This window comes from Mustela putorius, unplaced genomic scaffold (genome assembly GCF_011764305.1).
Source record: "Mustela putorius furo isolate JIRA1106 unplaced genomic scaffold, ASM1176430v1.1 tig00000275_pilon_pilon_pilon, whole genome shotgun sequence".
In the NCBI taxonomy this organism is placed as follows: Eukaryota; Metazoa; Chordata; class Mammalia; order Carnivora; family Mustelidae; genus Mustela; species Mustela putorius.
In genome coordinates, this window is record NW_025421341.1 from 7,958,617 (window position 1) to 7,978,862 (window position 20,246).

A 20,246-nucleotide genomic window follows, 5' to 3' on the forward strand; every position below is an offset into this window, starting at 1 on the left:
CAGGTCCTTTGACTCTATAAGTAGGGCTCTTGTCAGTTTTAAATTACTATGGTTTTGTTTATTTTATTGCCCACGGTCAACTAAAAAGCGTTTCAGAGAGATTTTTCCTTTATCGTTCCCAGTCCTCCTAGCTGCGCAGACTATGGACTTCTGCTCTACACCGCAGGTGAAAATTTTAAGCTGTGGGCAGAACTTTCCTGAATCTGTGAAAGAATCAGAATTTCTTAGGTGTATTATCAGGCCAAAGTACTCTGCTGCTCTGCAAAGGCTAATAAGCCGCTTAGTTTCACCCCAAGCAGGATACGCAAAGCTCCCATGGAAGAGTTACAGTCAAAGTTTCCCTCCTGGGCTCATTTCTGAAAAGGAAAGTGAAGACATCCTTCATTTTAGCTGAGAAAACCTTCCGTTTAAAAAGTGGGTTTGCCTGGGACTCAATGTGAGTCTAATACATTGACATCTAAGACCACTTGTGGTAAGATAGGCTTTATCTAGAACCTGTGCTTCCCAGTCCTGGGTCACCAGAGAAGCTTCTAGAAACCACCGAGCCCCCCCCCCCCCACCCAGGTGTTCTCATTGAATTGGTCTGGGAGGGGCCTTGGCCTCAAGTCAGGTTTAAAAGCTCCTTACGTGATTGTAAAGTGCAGCGAGGATCGAAAACTCCAGACGACCATGTGCCAGACGTTATTTTGGCACTTGCCCTACTTCATTTAACCCCGATAACAGCCCCAAGAGGAAGACAATATCAGGGAAATTAAGTTGAGACCTCGAAGCGAGTATGAAGCCTGGACCCAGGCCAGTCAGACCGCCCAGCCCCAAGCAGAGGCCACGGTCTGTGCGGAAACCACTGGGGACTCGTCTCGGAGCCGGGGAGGAGGGCGGGCCCCCGAGACAGGCTCTGCCTTTCACCAGAACATTCTGGTTCCTCAGGCCCTCGTCGCCAAGAGGGAGCGAGAGGGAGCTTCCCGGGACAGGCTGCGAGCGGAGAGGGCCGCGATGAGGCGCGCAGAGGTGGAGAGGAAGAGAAGGGAACAGGCGGAGCAGCAGCGGCTCCTGGAGGAGCAGCTGGAGAGAGCAGAGAAGATGCAGGAGGAGCTGGAGCTGGAGCAGCGCGCCCGCGCGGAGGAGAAGCGGTGGGTCCCGCAGGCCTCGGCCGCCGGCAGGTTGGGGGCAGCGGGAAAAGGCCAGGTCGACCTCCACTAGCGCCAGCGTCGGTTCTGAGGCTCGTGCCCAGTAGGCAGACAGCACGGCCCGTTCTCTGTTCCCTGTTGGAAGGTACCGGGTTGTTGACCCTGACGGAGCCTCCAGGTTCATGTTCATGGGGTGTTCTTGGAAGGGCTTTGCTTCCCAGCCCAGCAGGCCTTTGCTGAGTCCCTGCATCTGTCTGCATTGTTCTAGATTCTTTTCATAGGCCTTGACTCATTTCATTTACTCTTTCCAACAATCCTGGGAGGCCTCCAGAGTTCTACGGTTCATCTCCTAACAGTGGAAAATGAAGCTTGGGGAACGGAGTGCCCCTGCCCCACAGCACAGAGCTGTGCGAGGAAACCTGCAGCTTCTAGCTCCAGGCCAGCTGCCTTCTTGCTTCTGCTCTTTGCTCGGCTTCCCTTGGACACCCAGTGTCCTCTGAGTGGCATGTCCCCATGGCCCGTAGCCCCGTGGCCTGGAGGGGTGGGGGGTACTGCCCATGGGTTCGTCTCACGAGGATGTCCCAGTTTGGGCGGCCATTTCCCTGACCATCCCGTGGCTGTTTCCTCAGCCTGAGGAAACAGAGACTCGAAGAAGAACAGCAGCGGCGGGAAGAAGAGGAGAGGAAGCAACAACTCCAGTTGCAGGTGGCCCGGGAGAGGGCCCGGCGGCAGCAGGAGGAGTTCCGGAGGAAACTTCGAGAACTGCAGAGAAGAAAGCAGCAGGAGGAAGCCGAGCGGGCGGGTGAGGAAGGGCTCCTGGAGCCGCCTGCACCTCCTATCTGGGGCAGATGTATTTTTATCCCACTGTGGGTGTGCATTTGACTCTCCCCGGAGTTATTCCTACCCTAAGCCTTGGTGCGTGAAGCAGTCTAAATGCATAAGCTCTTCTTTCTAGAAGGGATGAGTCTGTGTGACCGCAGTGAGCCAAGACACATGATCAAAATAAACACAGACTCACTTGTGGAAAGGACTCTTGGCCGCACTCCCAATTCAGTCACCTCCTGAACTGGGATCCTGCCCCTCCCATGGCCCTTCCAGCATTGCCCAGGGGCTGCCTACATGGGGGCTGGAGCCCTGCTCGCCCAAGGAAGCAAACATCTGGGTGGCTTCAGGGCAGCTTTTCACCTGTGGACCTGCACGATCTCTGTGGCCTCACTTGTGAGGCTCAGCATGTGTCAGCAGGTGACCCGCTTCCGGCCGGTCAGCTCAGCCGAGCAAGCACAAAATTTCTCCAGACCCCGACCTGACGCCTCTCCCCAGCTCCCTGCATATTTCCCACGAGTACTTCAGGCTCTGGAAAATTCTCTGCCAAGGTTTTGTACTCATTTTGTACTCATATGTGCACTGCACATAGTACGTGCTTGATAAAGGACTCTTAAATTTGTACATGGACCCCAACTTGATCCCCACAGAGGAGCTGGCAGCTGGCAGGGAAGCCGGCATAGTATCTCCTGGCGAGTCCTTGGGAATCAGACTTGGGAGTTAGGTCCGAGAACTTTCTCCAGGAACAGGACCCCCGTGGAACCTACCCCTCTCCCACTTTCTATTCTGCAGAGGCTGAGAAGCAGAGGCAGAAGGAACTGGAAATGCAGTTAGCAGAGGAAGAAAAACGCCTGCTGGAAATGGCTGAAGAAGAACGGCTGGAGCACCTGCGGAGGAAACAGGAGGCCGAGGAGAAGGCTCGGCTGGAAGCGGAGGAGAGAAGGCAGCGGGAAGAGGAGGCAGCACGGCTGGCCCTGGAGGCAGCCATGACGCGAGCACAGGAGGAAGCCAGGTAGGGGATAGTCGGGCAACAGTTGCCACAGGGAGATGGTTTCAAGGGCTTGATTCCCCATTTGCACGGCCTCCGGACAAGGGAAGTTCTCCCGCTTTCCGTACGCGTGGTTTGGAAGAACTAAAATCCTGAGATTGTTTTGCTGTTGGTATCACAGAATGTCTTCATGGCTTGTAGACTTTGTAGTGGAAGGGAGTTTAGATTTCGTCACTCTCAGCCTTATGGTTTACAGATTAGAAAATTGAGTCCTTAGGAGGCAGGGAGGGATCTTGATCAAGTCGAAGAGTGAGTCAGCAGCCGTGCCAGGACCACATCTGAGACCCCCTGATTCTGAACCACTGCCCTTCTCAGTATTTTCTGGTTACATTCAATGTGCCAAACACTCTTCTGGACACTGAGAATTCAGAAGTAAGCAAAACAGATGTCTCTTCTCCCTTGGCATTTACATTCTGGGGCTGGGGGTAGAAAGACAATTTTTTGTTTAGCTGGCAATAGATCCTAGACAGAAAAAGTTTTAAACGTGTGACAGGATTGCAGGACCCTTCCTTCAGATTGGTTGCCAAGGGCAAAGCTTCTCATAGTTCTATAAGGTGAAACCTGAATGACAGAGAGCCACATAAACATCTGGGAGGAGACTATCCCAGCAGGTAAACAGTGAGGGCAACGGTTCACAGGAAGGAATGCAACCAGCATGTTGGAAGAATAAAGGGAAGTCATATGGGGGGAACTAAGGGAACAAGGCACAGCCACTTCCAGATGAGATCAGAGAAGCAAGCTAAGACCGGATCTCATGAGAAACTTGTTTGGTGAATTAGTACAGCACTAATTATCAGGGGCCAATGGCATCCCCCCCCCATTCTTTTACAATAGTAACGATCATTTCATCTTTCTGATAATACAATTTCTTGAACAATGTGGTTTCAAGGGACTCTAAAAGCTAGGTGCTCTATCATTGCTTTCTTACGAATTTCCACTCCTTAGAGAAAGCAACAAATAGATATCATTCTTTAGAATCGTCAAAATTGAAGGGTACAGGGACCCAACACAGAAAAGCGTGTGAGTCCAGTCTTGACTGTAACAGTCTACCCACCTCAGATGTGTTTTTCTACAACTTAAGCTGAACCGAAGCGAAAAAGTACTCTTCAGGGGACCAGAAAGCCAAGACAGCCAGAACCATTCTATTTCAAGGGTTTCCACCTCACCTTGAGTTGCTCACCTCCTGGGCTTTTCTCAACTGTTGCCCACCCCCCACCCCAGCTGTGAAGTGAATTCAAAGACAGATTAGGAAAGTCAAGACAGATTCAAAATCAAAATTATGTATTCCATGTGTCAGAGCAGCAGGACTGGGTTCGTAAGTATTGAGACCAAAAGCAAGCTGAATGGTTTTGTAAAGCTAGTCCAAGTAGCTGAAGGCAGAAAACCAAGTAATTAAAGCAGTGAGAGATATAGCCTCAGTGCACCCAGAGGTAGAACTTAATGCCAGCTGGCTTTATCTCATCTTCACTTGGGTGACATCGGCCCAGGTACTTTAACTTCTTTCTCTGGCCTGTTTCCTCATCTCTAAAACAAGGGAGTCCCTTCCAGCAATACGAGTTTAAGAACTGCTAGCTTTGCCTTTCCTTTCACTTTTGTAGTAGTAAAAGTAAATATGATCTTCCACTAAAATGCGAGATCAGCTGCCCCAAGTCTGATGATTGCTCAAAACCAAAGTTCGTCTACTAGCTTATAAGAGCAATTTTTAAAAATTTATTTTTTAAAATTAACATATATGTATTATTCGCCTCAGGGTACAGGTCTGTGAATCCTCAGACTTACAAAATTCACAGCACTCACCATAGCACATACCCTCCCCAGTGACCATAACGCGGCCACCCTATCCCTCCTCCCCAACCCCCAGCAACCCCCAGTTTGTTTCGGGAGATTTAGAGTCTCTTATGGTTTGTCTCCCTCCTGACCCCATCTTGTTTCATTTTTTTCCCTCCCTACCCCCGACCCCCCCGGTCCTGCCTCTCAAATTCCTCACATCAGAGAGATCATGTAACTGTGATTGATTTATTTCACTCAGCATAATACCCTCTAGTTCCATCCATGTCTTTGCAAATGGCAAAATTTTTTTCTTTTGATGGCTGCACAGTGTTCCATTGTACATATATACCACATCTTCTTTATCCATTCATCTGTTGATGAACAGCTAGGTTCTTCCCATAGTTTGGCTATTGTGGACTTGCTGCTATAAACACTGGGGTGCACGTGCCCCTTCAGATCACTACACTTGTATCTTTGAAGTAAATACCAGTAGTGCGATTGCTGGGTCGTAGGGTAGCTGTTTTCAACTTTTTGAGGAACCTCCATGCTGTTTTCCAGAGTGGCTGCACCAGCTTGCGTTCCCACCAACAGTGTAGGAGGGGTCTATAAGGGCAATTTCTAAGATGCTTAATCATATCTGGATTGTGGTTGGCTTGTCTCCTTAGGCAAAAAGCTGCTTTGGAGAAACATCTTCATTTCCATCAAGAACTCTGTAAGGAAGCCAGTGCCCTACAGTGGACACATAACATTTCCAGATCGTGGGTCTACTCTTATTTCCAGTTCCTACAAATACCCAGACCTTAAGACTAGAAGAAAACCAAAAAGTAAGTTGGGAGGTGGTGACAGAAGTGTTTCTGTAGTGATGTCCCATTTCATCTGGTTTACCTCAACCCACACCTCACATCACTCTAGGACCTCCATTCCCACAAACCCTCCCAACCACACATACTCAAGTAAACTCTTCACTCACCTAAACCCTTTATGGTCTCTAGAACCACATAAATCCAGAAGCTTTGGTGCCTAAAACTGGCCAATAATTTCATTTGTTTGAACTGCAGTAAATTCAGTTGAGTTTCAATTAGTAAGACTAACATCATCTTAAGATAGTCAAAGCACTTCATCTGATAATGTGTATGAGAGTTGCAGATAAATGGAAATTCCATAATGCAAATAATTCTGAATAAGCTAAGGAGTTAGTTCATATTTTGAGAAATTTATTGTCTATTTATAAGGCAAAAGCACATCCATTTCAACCTAAGAATTAAAATGTCATGTCCGCTTAAAAGAAGGTAATCACTTGGTAAACGTTCACTTGAGCAAAAGGATATTCTCACTTCCTCAAAATACAGATTTTAGAGCTGCACTGGCCAATAAGTAGCCACATGGAACTATTTAAACATAAGTTAAGACATTCAAGTCTCCAGTCACACTAGCCACATTTCAAGTGCTCAACAGCCACATGTAGCTACTGGCTACCTTACTAGACGGTGCAGATGCAGAACATTTCCATCCTCTCAGAAGGTTCTACTGGACAGCACTGTCTTAGACCCCGGAATTAACAAATCTTGAGGGTTTGTTCCTGTGCCTTTAAAATCCAACCACTCACATAATTTCCCCATTTTAAAAAAAAGATTTATTCATTTATTTAGAGAGCGAGCAAGAGCACACGGTGGGGAGGGGCAGAGGGAGAAGTCTCAAGCAGACTCCACAATGAGCGCAGAGCCCCATGTGGGGGCTCGATCTAACAGCCCAAAATCACGACCAGAGCCAAAACCCAAGAGCCGGACATTCAACCCACAGCGCAACCTAGGCACCCTCATAACTTCATTTTTAAAATCATACTGACACTATTAAGGTATAGTCTTGATTAGGTAATTTTTCTTTAACATCTCTTTAAGTGTCAACAAGTATCTAATTAAAGTATCTATCCTAAAATGATCATTAAAAAAGGGATGGAAGATCTTTACAAGCAAGATACACAGAAGGATGTTAAAGCCAGCAGTAGCTGAATCTGAACTTTCCCACAAATTTCCTTTGGCCCTACTCTGTGCTTCACTGTCTGCAGCTGAAAAGCTTAGTGTTTGCAGATAATTCCCTCAGATTTCTCACCAGTGCTTGTGAAGTATTTGCTCTCTCCAGGAACTGTACTTCTACAATCCAGAAGTCAAGTTTAATTGTGATTCTATATTGCTGTTATTGAACTTGTTTAGGTTTGATGCTTATTTTTAACTTCTTGCTTTATGTAAAACAGAAATAAAATGGCCAAAACACTGGCTATCAGTCACAGTGATTTTAAGTATGTCACAAACTTTCTTACAATTGCCATCCTACTAGCACAGTCATTCATCAAGTCACTCAGTGGTGCGTGAGCAGGTGAGAAAGGAGCGTGTCAAATACTACAGAACAGGCACTCAAGGAAAACATCCTTGTGGGGGCAGTTACCATTACCGACTTGATCGGCTCCCTTCTACAGATTTAGGGTGCTGCGGTCAACCACCAGATGGAGCGGCTACACGAAATGTTACTGAAGGTTCCTTTCCCAATCTGATGTCCTATAAAATCGTTGCTGTGAAAGTTCTATTTTACCAGCTCTGCTACACCAGAGAAGCACATTTTAGTAAGTTAAACCATAGCAGAATGCAATGTGTTTTGAAGAATTCAATAAACTAAAAAAGATTATTTCCCCAGTAGCTACGCTCCACCACCTAAATGCTAAGAACTTTCAGAGATCCAAACGAAATTAAGATACCAAACTGCATACTCACACATTTTGAATAGCTCAAGTAGCCTGTCGAGTTTGTCACTCAGGCCTGACAGAAATGTGCATTTAGGATTTTCCAGAAATGGACCCAGTCCTAGTTGCTCTTTACTATAATAAATGCCAGGTATCAGTCTAAAAGCTCTAATTTACCAAAACTATATATGTACAATACAAATAATCTTTTGGTTAGGGTCAGACATAGAAAGTTATAAGGCAAGCCAATTATTTTTCAACAGGTGACTTGAGTAGGTATTTAAGCTCTAACAGTTTACAAAATCAGAGAGAGGTTTTTATTTGTTCTTCTAAAGTATCAGATGACATTCTACCTGGGATAACAGGAAATTGGATTCTGTGTATGCATACACACATATACTAAACTCTGATTTGTTGAAGAGTTAAAAGGTTAAGCCCTCTAATAGGAACCAATTTGATACTTTAACTTTACACAAGTTTAAATATTTAAGATATAAAGAAATAAAAGGCAAATATAAACAAAGTATACCAAACCTTAACTGAGCAGAGAACATTCTGTAAATTATTAAAGGAAAAACTTAAAATTATCGATATGAATCAATTAAGAATTTTTGGCATGCCCATTTATTCAACATGATTGGGAACTATATCATAGATATGCACCATACAGGAATATCCAGTTTAAAAAAAAAAAAAAACAGAACACTGAGTATTTAAGAAGGTAGTGTGGCCTTAATGAAACCCTTAATTCAAAGGCACTTCAGTAGCTTTCAGTGCTTCAAAGTCATGATCATCATCACTGTACAGTACTGAAAAATTTATTTGTACCATGTACAAACAATAATTTCCAGTATTATGCAAGAAAACTTTGTTATAGGCATTTTTTCTTACTATACAATTAAAAATAAAATAAACGTTAGTACGGTTTTTACAAATACTTTGTTTATTTTAATTAAGCTGGTACAGACAATGTCCATTTAAAACCCATATCCCAGGCCAAAAAGTACAAATAAAATCAAAAAGAGCAGTGTTCTGTTGAATACACATCTGCATGAATAACTTTATTAACTGCTAATGAAAATTAGAACTTTTCTGGGATCTTCTGACAAGACTTTTCTTTTATCTTAAAATGCCTTCTCTTCAGTGAAGCCGTCTTTGGAGTTAGTCATTACTCTCCCCATCTCGGTCATCTCGACTCCAGCCCGGTGTTTCTCTTCTTTTGGTCCAGACCCTCAAATTTTAAAAGTAGCTTCAAGTTAAGGAAAGGTCATTTTTCCACAGTTCAGTTCTCTGAAAAACTTCCATCTCCCACTGAAAGTCACAGTCCAGGAGCGAAGCCATCACATGCTAGAACTTCAGGGCCAATTGGAAAGTCATCATGAACACTCGCATGGTCGATCTTATTTATCACAAGCCTGAAAATGCACAGTCCTGGAAAAGGTGGCCTCTCTGTGCACACATGTAATTTTTAAAAAGGAGAGGATAATATGAACAGGGCTGAGGTTTGATCACCAAAAATCAGCACAATGAAAACAAGTGATAATGAATAATGGGCACTAGAATTCAAATTACCAGATGTTTTAAAGAGATGGGGTGCCAGTTTTCAATTCTGTTTCGAACACCACATTACAAAAGAACTATTTTTAAAAATAAAAAAGGATTGAGGGTAAAAGAAAAAAAATAAAAAGAATATCTAAATCGTTGAGTGACCCCCTGTTTGTTCCTGATAAACTTCAATCACATCTTCTTCCTCCATTCCCAGCTGTAAGAGGATAAGAAAACGTTAGAATATAAGGGCACTATTTTTTAATTGGCTGCAATTATGTGGCCATTGTTTTAAAGTACAAAAAGATACAAAAATGATCCATCATTACCCTGTTTTAAGAATCTACGTTTCCAAAAAAAATTAAAAATTAAAAATTAAAAAATTAAAAAAAAAAAAAAGAGAATCTAGGTTTCCTGGGCGCCTGGGTGGCTCAGTGGGTTAAGCCACTGCCTTCGGCTCAGGTCATGATCTCAGGGTCCTGGGATTGAGTCCCACATCGGGCTCTCTGCTCAACGGGGAGCCTGCTTCCCTCTCTCTCTCTTTCTGCCTACCTCTCTGCCTACTTGTGATCTCTCTCTGTCAAATAAATAAATAAAAATATTTTTTAAAAAAAGAATCTAGGTTTCCTTTAATCTAAAGAACGTAAGAGGTATGTATGTCTTTCTTCCTGATTCTACCTGTGAAGTCATTCATTTGCTCCTGCTGAGCAATTTCACCTCCCAGTTTATTCAGCATAGAAAGTGTCTTTTTTATTTATTTCTTAGAGTGTGAGCATGGGGGTGGGGGAGAGGTAGAGGAAGAAGGAGATAGAGAATCTTACGCAAGCCCAGTGCAGAGCCCTATGCAGGGCTCAATCTCACCACTCTGAGATCATGACCTTAGCTGAAATTAAAAGTCATATTCTTAGGGGACGCCTGGGTGGCTCAGTTGGCTAAGCAGCTGCCTTCGGGTCAGGTCATGATCCCAGCGTCCTGGGATCGAGTCCCACATCAGGCTCCTTGCTCAGCAGGGAGCCTGCTTCTCCCTCTACCTCTGCCTGCCATTCTGTCTGCCTGTGCTCGTGCTCTCCCCCTCTCTCTCTCTCTCTGATAAATAAATAAAAAATCTTAAAAAAAAAAAAAAATCATATGCTTAACCCACTGAGCCACCCAGGCGCCCCAAAATGTGTGTGTGTGTGTTTTAAACCTCAAGAGTTGTAAATCTAATGAAACCTGTATTTAATAGTTTAAAATGCAATAGTTTGGGGGCGCCTGGGTGGGTTGGTTGGGCAACTGCCTTCAGCTCGGGCCATGATCCTGGAGTCCCAGGTTCAAGTCCTACATCAGGCTCCCTGCTCAGTGGGGAGTCTGCTTCTCCTTCTGACCTCTCCCCTCTCGTTCTCTCTCTCTCTCTGTTTCAGATAAATGAAATCTTAAAAAAAATTTTTAATGCAATAATTTGATGATGTATTTTCTAAAAAACCATTTTACATCTAGATGTAATTACTTGATATAATCTCTTTATTTCAAAAAACCTGACCTCACTCTGAAATGTATGTGGTTTTAGTTAGAAAACTACTGCCTAAGGATATACTTCAAAGTGGTTTGCTTCGTCATCTACAATTCCTTCCGGCATGTAACTATTCTTTTGATAGTGACCACTCTGACTAAACACACATCTACTCTTATTCGATAACTTCAGTTTTATAGGCTAGATTTGTATGGTCAGCCCAGCCCTTCTCAATTCTTAAAGAAAAAAAGGCTCCTTCAAAATGCCTTTTACAGAACACTAAGCAAAGAAGAGGCAATTATTGTGTGGGGTTTTTTTGTTTTTTTTAATGTGTTCTATATGCATTGAAGTGGTCTGTAATTTTTTCCTTAAAGACATTATTAACAATGGCTGCCTCTGAGAAATGGGAACGCAGACATATTCAGAGTATATCTACTTTCCATTTAAAATACTTCAGTAGTTTGGTTTTTATTACTTTTAACTATGAGTGTATCCTTTATTTAAAAAAGAAGAGTACATAAGCAGGTATGGTGTTACACAGAAACCCAGGTTTTACCCTCAGTGAAGGTAAAGGAACATCACTCTCTTGACTCCGGTGTGCAGTCAGGGTTCAGAAGTACTATAACAGGCAGACTGAAAACAAAAACTAGCATATTCCACTAAATTATAGTGGATCACAAAAGCAAATGAAAAATAAAAGGAAAGTCTAAGATCACTAATCTCTAATGAGAAAAGGTTCACGTGATATTTTCGGTACAGAACTGTAAAATATGAAAAAATACTCTAAGAAATTTAAAAATAAAACAGACATAGGGGAGCGTTGGTGGCACAGTGGGTTGAGCATCCAACACTTGGTCTGCACTCAGGTCATGACCTCAGGGTTGAGAGAGACCCTGCACCAGGCTCCATGCCCACATGGAATCTGCTTGAGATTCTCTCTCCCCACTCCTCTGCCCCTGGGCCCCCGCACTCATGCTTTCTAATAAACAAATCTTTTAAAAAAATAGATTCAGGATTTTTTAGGTGATTAGGCTGGCTCTAGTGTTATGGAGATTTTGATTGTAGTATATATATGAATGTTAAAATAATTATTAAAGACGCTATTAAAACTTTATTTAAAGATTTTTTTTTTAAAGATTTTATTTATTTATTTGACAGAGAGAGATCACAAGTAGGCAGAGAAGCAGGAAGAGAGAGAGAGAGGAGGAAGCAGACTCCCCGCAGAGCAGAGAGCCCGATGCGGGACTCGATCTCAGAACCCTGAGTTCATGACCTGAGCCGAAGGCAGCGGCTTAACCCACTGAGCCACCCAGGCGCCCCTAAAGATTTTATTTTTAAGTAATATCTACACCCAACATAAGGGTCAAATTCGCAAGTCCAAGATCAAGAGTCACATATTCCACTGACTGAGACAACCAAGTACCCCAAAACTTAATTTTACTGCACATATCATACCTGGTAAATACTGCAAGAATAAAATGCCAATCATGACAAGAAACCTTTAAGTCAGGAAGGCAGCAAATATCCTCCAACTATGGAAAATGTGAAGCAATCAGCTTCAAAAAGTATCTTTGTAGAGATGAATGAACAACAGTACGAGGAGTTACTCCCTAAATACCTACAGTCTCCCTCTGCCCAATGATGCTTCTTTAATGACAAGGAGGAATGTATCGCTAAAATGTAGTCAGTATCTACTGTGTTTTGGGGGAGGCTTTTAGATTTTATTTATTTACTTGAAAGAGGGAGAAAGAAAGCACAGGTGGGAGGTAAGGAGGGACAGAGGGAAAGAGAAGCAGACTCCCCACTGAGCAGGGAGTCCGATGCAGGGCTCAATCCAGGGACTCCGGGATCATGACCTGAGCTGAAGGCAGACACTAAATCGACTGAGCCACCCAGGAATCCCAATATCTACTGTGTTGAGGAGATTATATCAAATTAGGACAGGGAAAACACCAGTTGAGTTTGGAACATCTAACTGTGCCAGGCATTTAGAAAATACTCAAGGGGGCGCCAGGGTGGCTCAGTCATTGCAGCGTAAGACTCAGTCTCAGGGTTATGAGTTCAAGCTCTACATCAGGTGTAGAGATTACTTAAAATATCAAATCCTGAGCGTCTGGGTGGCTCAGTTGGTTGAGTGACTGCCTCTGGCTCAGGTCATGATCCTGGAGTCCCGGGATCGAGTTCCGCAGAGGGCTGCCTGCTCAGAAGAGGGTCTGCTTCTCCCTCCAACCTTCCCCCTCTCTTGCTTGTTCTCTCTCTCTCAAATAAATATATAAAATCTATTTTTTTTTAAAGATTTTATTTATTTATTTGAAAGACAGAGATCACAAGCAGGCAGAGGGAGAGGAAGGGAAGCAGGCTCCCCACCGAGCAGAGAGCCCGATGTGGGGCTCGATCCCAGAACCCTGGGATCATGACCTGAGCTGAAGGCAGAGGCTTTAACCCACTGAGCCACCCAGGCACCCCAAATATATAAAATCTTTAAAAAATTTTAAAAAAGTAATAAAATCTTAAAAGAAAATAAAAGTACTCAAGAAAGTAGGTTGATACTAAACCAGGGAAAAGTAACAACTGTACTGTAAAAAAAAAAGAAACCAATTAAACTGAGTGATAAAAATAAACATCACTGTTTACTGATAATAAAGGGACTGACTTCATGTATTCCAGCTATTACACCCTAAGAGACACATCACCATTTATGTGGTATTCCAGCCCCAAATGCATAACCTGAATCTAATCATGAGGAAACAGACCAGCCCAAATTGAGGGACTTCGTAGAAAACACCTGGTTTGTATCCTTTAACAATATAAATGTCATGAAAGACAAAGGCGACTGAGGAACTGTTCCAAATTAAAGATGATTAAAGAGACACCTAAATAAAACATCTTCATACCGAACCGGATCATGTGATGGAGGAGAAGATTTGTTACAGGAGACACAATTGGGACAAATGATAAAATTAGGTTGTAAAGTATTCTAACAGTGTTAAGTGTCCTGAATTTATGAGCACTGGGGTTACGTAAAACAATATACTTATTCTTAAGAAATGCACACTAAAATATTCAGTAGTAAATGCCAGTGGTATATGCAATCTACTCCAAAGTAGTAATAAATACATATATATAGGCAGAAGGAAATAAGTAAAGGTGGCCAAACTTTAAAAATAAGCCAAAGTAGGTGGAAGAGAGTATAATTTTTGGTACTATTCTTACAAATTTTCTGTAAGATGAAAATTATTTCAAAATAAAAACTTGAAAAAAGATGGAGATATGTCAAAAAGAGCACAGACACCAACCCCACTGGGCAATCTCTAAAGAATATTCATACAGTTTCAAAGTATCTCCCCACAAATTATTTATTAATTAAAAAGGAAAATAACTTGGGGCGGCTGGGTGGCTCAGTAAGTTAAGCCTCTGCCTTCGGCTCAGGTCATGATCCCGGCATCCTGGGATTTGAGCCCAGTATCAGGCTCTCTGCTCAGTGGGAAGCCTGCTTCCTGCCACCCCCCTCTGCCTGCCTCTGTGCCTACCTGTGATCTCTCTCTCTGTGTCAAATAAATAAATAAAAGCTAAAAAAAGAAAAAAAATAAGGAAAATAACAACAAATAGATCTGGCAGTTACCAAAGTTGCCCAAAGTTAATGTTACCCAGGACAGGCCAAGTGGCCATCATGTGGCTCCTGATGTGATGCACCTGAGAGCACAAAGCTTCACTCCGTGCTCCTGCTACCAAATATGCAAAACCGAATCTAACTATGAGGCAACATCAGAAGGACATTCTAAAACATGGCCTGGACTCTTTAAAAATGTCTGGGGGGAGGGGGCGCCTGGGTGGCTCAGTGGGTTAAAGCCTCTGCCTTCAGCTTAGGTCATGATCCCCAGGTTCTGAGATCTAGCCCCGAATCAGGCTCTCTGCCCAGCAGGGATCCTGCTTCCCTTCCTCTCTCTCTGCCTGCCTCTCTGCCTACTTGTGATCTCCCTCTCTGTCAAATAAATCAATAAAATCTTAAAAAAAAAAAAAAAAAGTCTGTGTGGGGGCTCCTGGGTGGCTCAGTGGGTTAATAAGCCTCTGCTTTCAGCGTATAAAGGCCCCGTATAGGGCGCTCTGCTCAGCGGGAAGCCTGCTTCCCCCAAGCCCCTGCCTACCTCTCTGCCTACTTGTGATCTCTCTGTCAAATAAATAAATAAAATCTTTTAAAAAAAAACCTTTATATAAAAAAAAAGTGCGACTTACAATGAAAACTGAATAATTGTTCTAGATAAAAGAAAGCTAAGGAGGGATGATAACTAGTTAGAAGATACTAATCCTAGATGGGATCCTCGGTCAAGTTTTTTTAAAAAAAGTTATAAGGGACCTTTCTGGGATAAATAGCAAAATCTATTTTGACTACATATTTGATAAGAGTACTAAAGCACTGTCAAATCTTCTGTATTTGATAATTTAACTGTGACTCTTAGGAGGTAACCAAAATATTTAGGGCTAAAAGGTCATGATATCTGCAAAATTTTTTTAAAGATTTTATTTATTTATTTGTCAGAAAGAGAGAGAGCGAAATCACACAAGCAGGCAGAGTGGCAGGCAGAGGCAGAGAGAGAGGCAGGCTCCCTGCTGAGCAAGAAGCCCGATGTGGGACTCGATCCCAGGACACTGGGATCATGACCTGAGCCGAAGGCAGCGGCTTAACCGACTGAGCCACCCAGGCGTCCCATGATATCTGCAAATTAATCTCAAATGATCCACCAATAATGACAGTATATATAGAGAAAGTGATAAAGCAAATGTGTCATAATATTAATTGGTGAATCTAATGAAAATGTTATATGGTAGAACATTATATTAGTCTTATAACAACTGTAAGTTTGAAATGTTTTCAAATAAAAATTTAATAATAACAATAGATCATTCCCACTATCAGAAATAGCAGAAATATTATTTTATATTTGAAGGGGGAAATCTGTCCAAATATAAAAGCACACACACATGCACACCCTCTCCCACACTTTATTACTTTAAGATACCTCTCGGGAGAGGAGATATAAAAACAAAGAGTCCATACAATGAAACAAAGACACAGAAGCATTAAAAAAATAAATCAAGATGACAGAGCCAAATATATATTAATATATACTAAACTTCTATATTAAGTTCTCAAAATGGGTCACACATCAAAAATAGAATCATAAAAGGTCACCATCACCAAGAAAGTGCACCAGAAATCTGCCAAATTTGAGCAGATTTGTTCCTCTTAAAAAAAACTTGCAGGTTCTCCCTCTCTCTCTCCCTTCCCCTGCTGTGCATGACCTGACAAATAAATAAATAAAACCTTTTAAAAAGAGTTATTTATAAAAATCTCTACACCCAACGTGGGGCTCAAATGCACAACCCTGAGATCAAGAGTTGCACAGTCTACAGACTAAGCCAGCCAGGAGTTCCACCACCTCTCTTTTTATTGGACTTTTAAAGGCAATATATGGACATTCAACCCAAAGACTATTTTTCTATTATTCAAGAAAAGGTTAGTTTAATACCAGTGAACCAAACATTCAATGCAGGATTTAACATTTTTCTTCACTCAGAGAAGAAATTATACTCACTTCTTTTGGAGTGTGATTATCAGCAATTCTCTGACCTTCAAAGAGAAACCTGAGTGAATTCATTGGAACTCCCTGAAAAGGTTAAAAAAAAACACACACACACACAAGAATCTTAAAACAGGTAGTAGGAACTTTGAGCACAAAAAGCAAACATGAAAGCTTCAACGGAATACACTGAACATAAGGCTAGACATATCTATCCTATCCTAATTACCATCGAGGACCACCTATCTGCTAGGTCCTCCCTATACCAACTATTTCACATACATAATCCTAACGTTCACCGCCACAACCCTGGAAGGTAGGTAGGATCACCTTATCTTCATTTCACAGCTAAGGAATCTAAGGCATGGAGAGGGCATACAAGTTGGACAGCAATTTAAGGCTCAATCTGTTTCTAAGCTTATGCTCTCAAAACCACTATTCTTCTAGTTTCCTCTAAAAGCTCTAAGCTAAATAAAAGATTAAATTAGAAATTGGATGAGCACCCTCACTAGTTTCCAACCATACAAGCAAAATAAATTTTTAGCAGATAAAATCACAGAAATTTGGTACAGCACTACCAGGTGAGCGACAGTCACCTGTGATGACATAGATAACACTGTTAAGTTTCAAAAGAAGTTATTAAAATATATTTTTCTAATCAATTACTCAACAAAAATAGCTAAAAGGGAAGAAATGACTCATTTAAAGAGAAACTGCTTCACTAATAAGTATTAATCAAGAATAATTTCTTTAGTCCAAAAGTTTTAGAGAAATTTAAAACTATCTCCCAATAAGTATTAATACATAAATATATGGGACCATGCAAATTAACCCTTCATTTGATTTTAAATTCTAGACTTCTAAAAAACAATACAATAAGCATAACTGACAAGAGCAAAATATTCTTTGATTTTAATTATAGAATCTTTTAAAAAATATTATCCTGTGTTGGGGTCAAGAAAGTTTCTATAGAAACTGGCCTAAAACATTAAAATGTAAGAATGATTCAATAAATATTCATATATGTTTCAATCTCTCTACTGGGTGTTTGTTACATACTTCAGATAAATTAAGTTTCCTAGTCCTTGTATATCAGTAAATATAAGGAGAAGATTATCAAGCTTCTGTGAACTAAGTATAAACTCTTTTTCTGAAGACTGTATAGGGGGCACCTGGGTGGCTGAGCCCTTTAGTGTCTGCCTTCGGTTCAGGTCATGATCTCAGGGTCCGCATCAGGCTCCCTGCTCAGCACGAACCCTGCTTCTCCCTCTCACACTTGCCATGCTTGCATTTCCTCTCTCCCTGCCTCTCTGTCAAATAAATAAATAAAATCTTTTTTAAAAAACTAAAATAGGGACGCCTGGGTGGCTCAGTGGGTTAAGCCGCTGCCTTCGGCTCAGGTCATGATCTCAGGGTCCTGGGATCGAGTCCCACATCGGGCTCTCTGCTCAGCAGGGGGCCTGCTTCCCTTCCTCTCTCTGTGATCTCTTCCCTTCCTCTCTCCTACTGTGATCTCTCTCTGTCAAATAAATAAATAAAATCTTTAAAAAAAAAAACAAACTGGGGCGCCTGGGTGGCTCAGTGGGTTAAGCCGCTGCCTTCGGCTCAGGTCATGATCTCAGGGTCCTGGGATCGAGTCCCGCATCGGGCTCTCTGCTCAGTAGGGAGCCTGCTTTCCTCTCTCTCTCTCTGCCTGCCTCTCCATCTACTTGTGATTTCTCTCTGTCAAATAAATAAATAAAATCTTTAAAAAAAAAAAAAAAAAAAAAAAAAAAAAAAAAAAACAAACTAAAATAGACTGTATACTCTGAACAAGAGTATTCTTTCTGAATAAGAAAGTTGGAAATGATTCCAAATTGATAGTTTTAATTGTCTCTCTAAACCTGGCACCTTTAATTTTGGGTCAAAGTTACTCACTTTAGCATTCTGATTGAACTCTTTATTTTGCATTGTTTTTCCTCAATAATCAACTCCATCACCTACAGATGGGGTGAAGACTCGCTGTTGTGAGGACTCTACAACAATGCCTTTAAGTATCTAGCAGAGCGCACTTAATGTATGTTCCTTCCCTGTGAATATCTCCATTTTGCTCCCAGCAATATCATTAAAATGTGAACTGAGCCCCAATTAATCAAATTTTACTGAATTTAACAACTAACATCAAAAACAGAGAGCTGTTTTAGTTATCCTAACACCTAAGTGATCTCTTTTTTTTCTGGCAGAAGTGATTTTTATGTTGGTTACAAATTTAAGCACACTTCTAAAAATAAGACCAGTATTACCTAAGTTAATATCATGTAATATTCAATTATTAAACTATTGGCTCTTACATATACTAATTTCAATTATATTTTCTGTTTTATTAATAATTAATATTCATTGAGCATTTTAAAAGATTTTATTTATTTGACAGAGAGAGACACAGCAAGAGTTGGGAACACAAGCAGGGGGAGTGGAAGGAGAACCAGGCTTCCTGCTGAGCGGGGAACCCAATGCGGGGCTCGATCCCAAGACCCTTGAATCATGACCTGAGCTGAAGGCAGACACTTAACAACTGAGCCACCCAGGTGCCCCATCATTGAGCATGTTTAAGCATCATGTTAAGAGCTTTATGTAGGTCATCTGCATGAGGTAGTTACTGTAATATTCCCAATCTACTAATGGGGAAGCAAAGCACATAATTTGTCTAAGATCCCACAGACAGTGGGAGAGACTGAATTTGAATCTAAGTAGGTTAAAGGTATTATTGATCTAATAATAATTGAGCTCATGAAGGCCAGAATCTGAGGTTTTTCTATTAGTAAATCAACAAGCCGCCTTTATTTTTTTGGAAAAAAAAAAAAATTCTTTGATGTTGAAAATGCAGAATGCAATTAGCAATAATGTGTAATACTACATATAAAGATAATAAGCTAACACTATTAGGGGCACCTGTATGGCTCAGTGGGTTGGGCCTCTGACTCTGGCTTGGGTCATGATCTCAGGGTTCTAGAATCAAGTCCTGCATCAAGCTCTCTGCTCAGAGGGCAGCCTGCTTTCCCCTCCCCCTCTGCCTCCCTGTTTGCCTACTTGTGATTTCTCTGTGTCAAATAAATAAATAAGATCTTTTAAAAAAAATAAAAAATGAAAAATACCCAAACAATACTAGTACTTAACTTTAACATATGGCTAACCAGTCATGATTAAAAATGAGGAAACTTCACAGTGATCACCAAAAATTACTTGCCTTTACTGTTACATATATGGGTAAGTCATTAAGATAGAAATACTCATATAACCATTTTTACAACTCTGAGTTACTTTTCAAAACACTTCTGGCATACCTTATGAATTCAAATTTTGAAATGGGCCACAATGGGAAAAAGGCAATTAAACAAGGTATAAGGAGTATTCTCCTTTATCTGCTAATAGTGAAAATAATAAAAGATCATTTTTCTTTTGATAGCCTCCTTACAAGAAAAATTAATGACATATAACACATTGTATTTTATTCCATAACATACAAACCTGTCTTTGACAGTATGATTCTTTGAGTTTCTTGAGATGTGTTGTCATTTTCACTTTGAAGTGAATCTCACTGCTATCCTAAGGAGATAAAAGAAAAATAATTATCCCTTTGTGTAAACTATTTGTTTGGCTTGAAAAAAATTATTTACTTTCACATATACTACACATAGAAACATAAACCCTGTCACTAATACCTCCCCACTAAAATATTTTTTAACATTCCTAACAAGGTTTATTAAAACACTACTCTAGGGGCGCCTGGGTGGCTCAGTGGGTTAAGCCGCTGCCTTCGGCTCAGGTCATGATCTCAGGGTCCTGGGATCGAGTCCCGAGTCGGGCTCTCTGCTCAGCAGGGAGCCTGCTTCCCTTCCTCTCTCTCTGCCTGCCTCTCTGCCTACTTGTGATCTCTCTCTCTCTCTCTGTCAAATAAATAAATAAATCTTTAAAAAAAAAAAAGTACTACTCTAATCATCTTCAGGGCGCCTGGGTGGCTCCGTGGGTTAAGCCTCTGCCTTCGGCTCAGGTCATGATCTCAGGGTCCTGGGATGGAGCCCCGCATTGGGCTCTCTGCTTGGCGTAGAGCCTGCCTCCTCTCTCTCTCTGCCGGCCTCTCTGCCTACTTGTG

At 41.7% G+C, this 20,246-nt stretch overlaps 2 protein-coding genes across 8 annotated transcripts in view; one reads left to right on the top strand and one right to left on the bottom strand.

Annotated features, from left to right (window-relative positions):
• KIAA2012 (KIAA2012 ortholog) overlaps positions 1 to 7,057 on the top strand; it is a 100,498-nt gene extending 93,441 nt beyond the window's left edge. For 6 of the 7 annotated variants that reach the window (XM_045078578.1, XM_013062320.2, XM_013062319.2 and 3 more), the window contains 4 exons: positions 928 to 1,130; positions 1,757 to 1,929; positions 2,742 to 2,961; positions 5,433 to 7,057. In XM_045078578.1, coding sequence (XP_044934513.1) covers positions 928 to 1,130; positions 1,757 to 1,929; positions 2,742 to 2,961; positions 5,433 to 5,571 — 735 coding nt within the window. In that variant the 3' untranslated portion in view covers positions 5,572 to 7,057. The remainder of the gene's footprint in view (positions 1 to 927; positions 1,131 to 1,756; positions 1,930 to 2,741; positions 2,962 to 5,432) is intronic. The other variant, XM_013062318.2, reaches the window with a different exon arrangement.
• A 1,364-nt stretch (positions 7,058 to 8,421) lies between these two features.
• Positions 8,422 to 20,246, bottom strand: part of SUMO1 (small ubiquitin like modifier 1) — a 28,404-nt gene continuing 16,579 nt past the window's right edge. The window contains exons 3-5 of the mRNA XM_004764175.3: positions 19,622 to 19,699; positions 16,130 to 16,201; positions 8,422 to 9,263 (exon numbers count right to left, since the gene is read on the bottom strand). Of these exons, the coding sequence (XP_004764232.1) occupies positions 9,195 to 9,263; positions 16,130 to 16,201; positions 19,622 to 19,699 (219 nt within the window). The 3' untranslated portion in view covers positions 8,422 to 9,194. The remainder of the gene's footprint in view (positions 9,264 to 16,129; positions 16,202 to 19,621; positions 19,700 to 20,246) is intronic.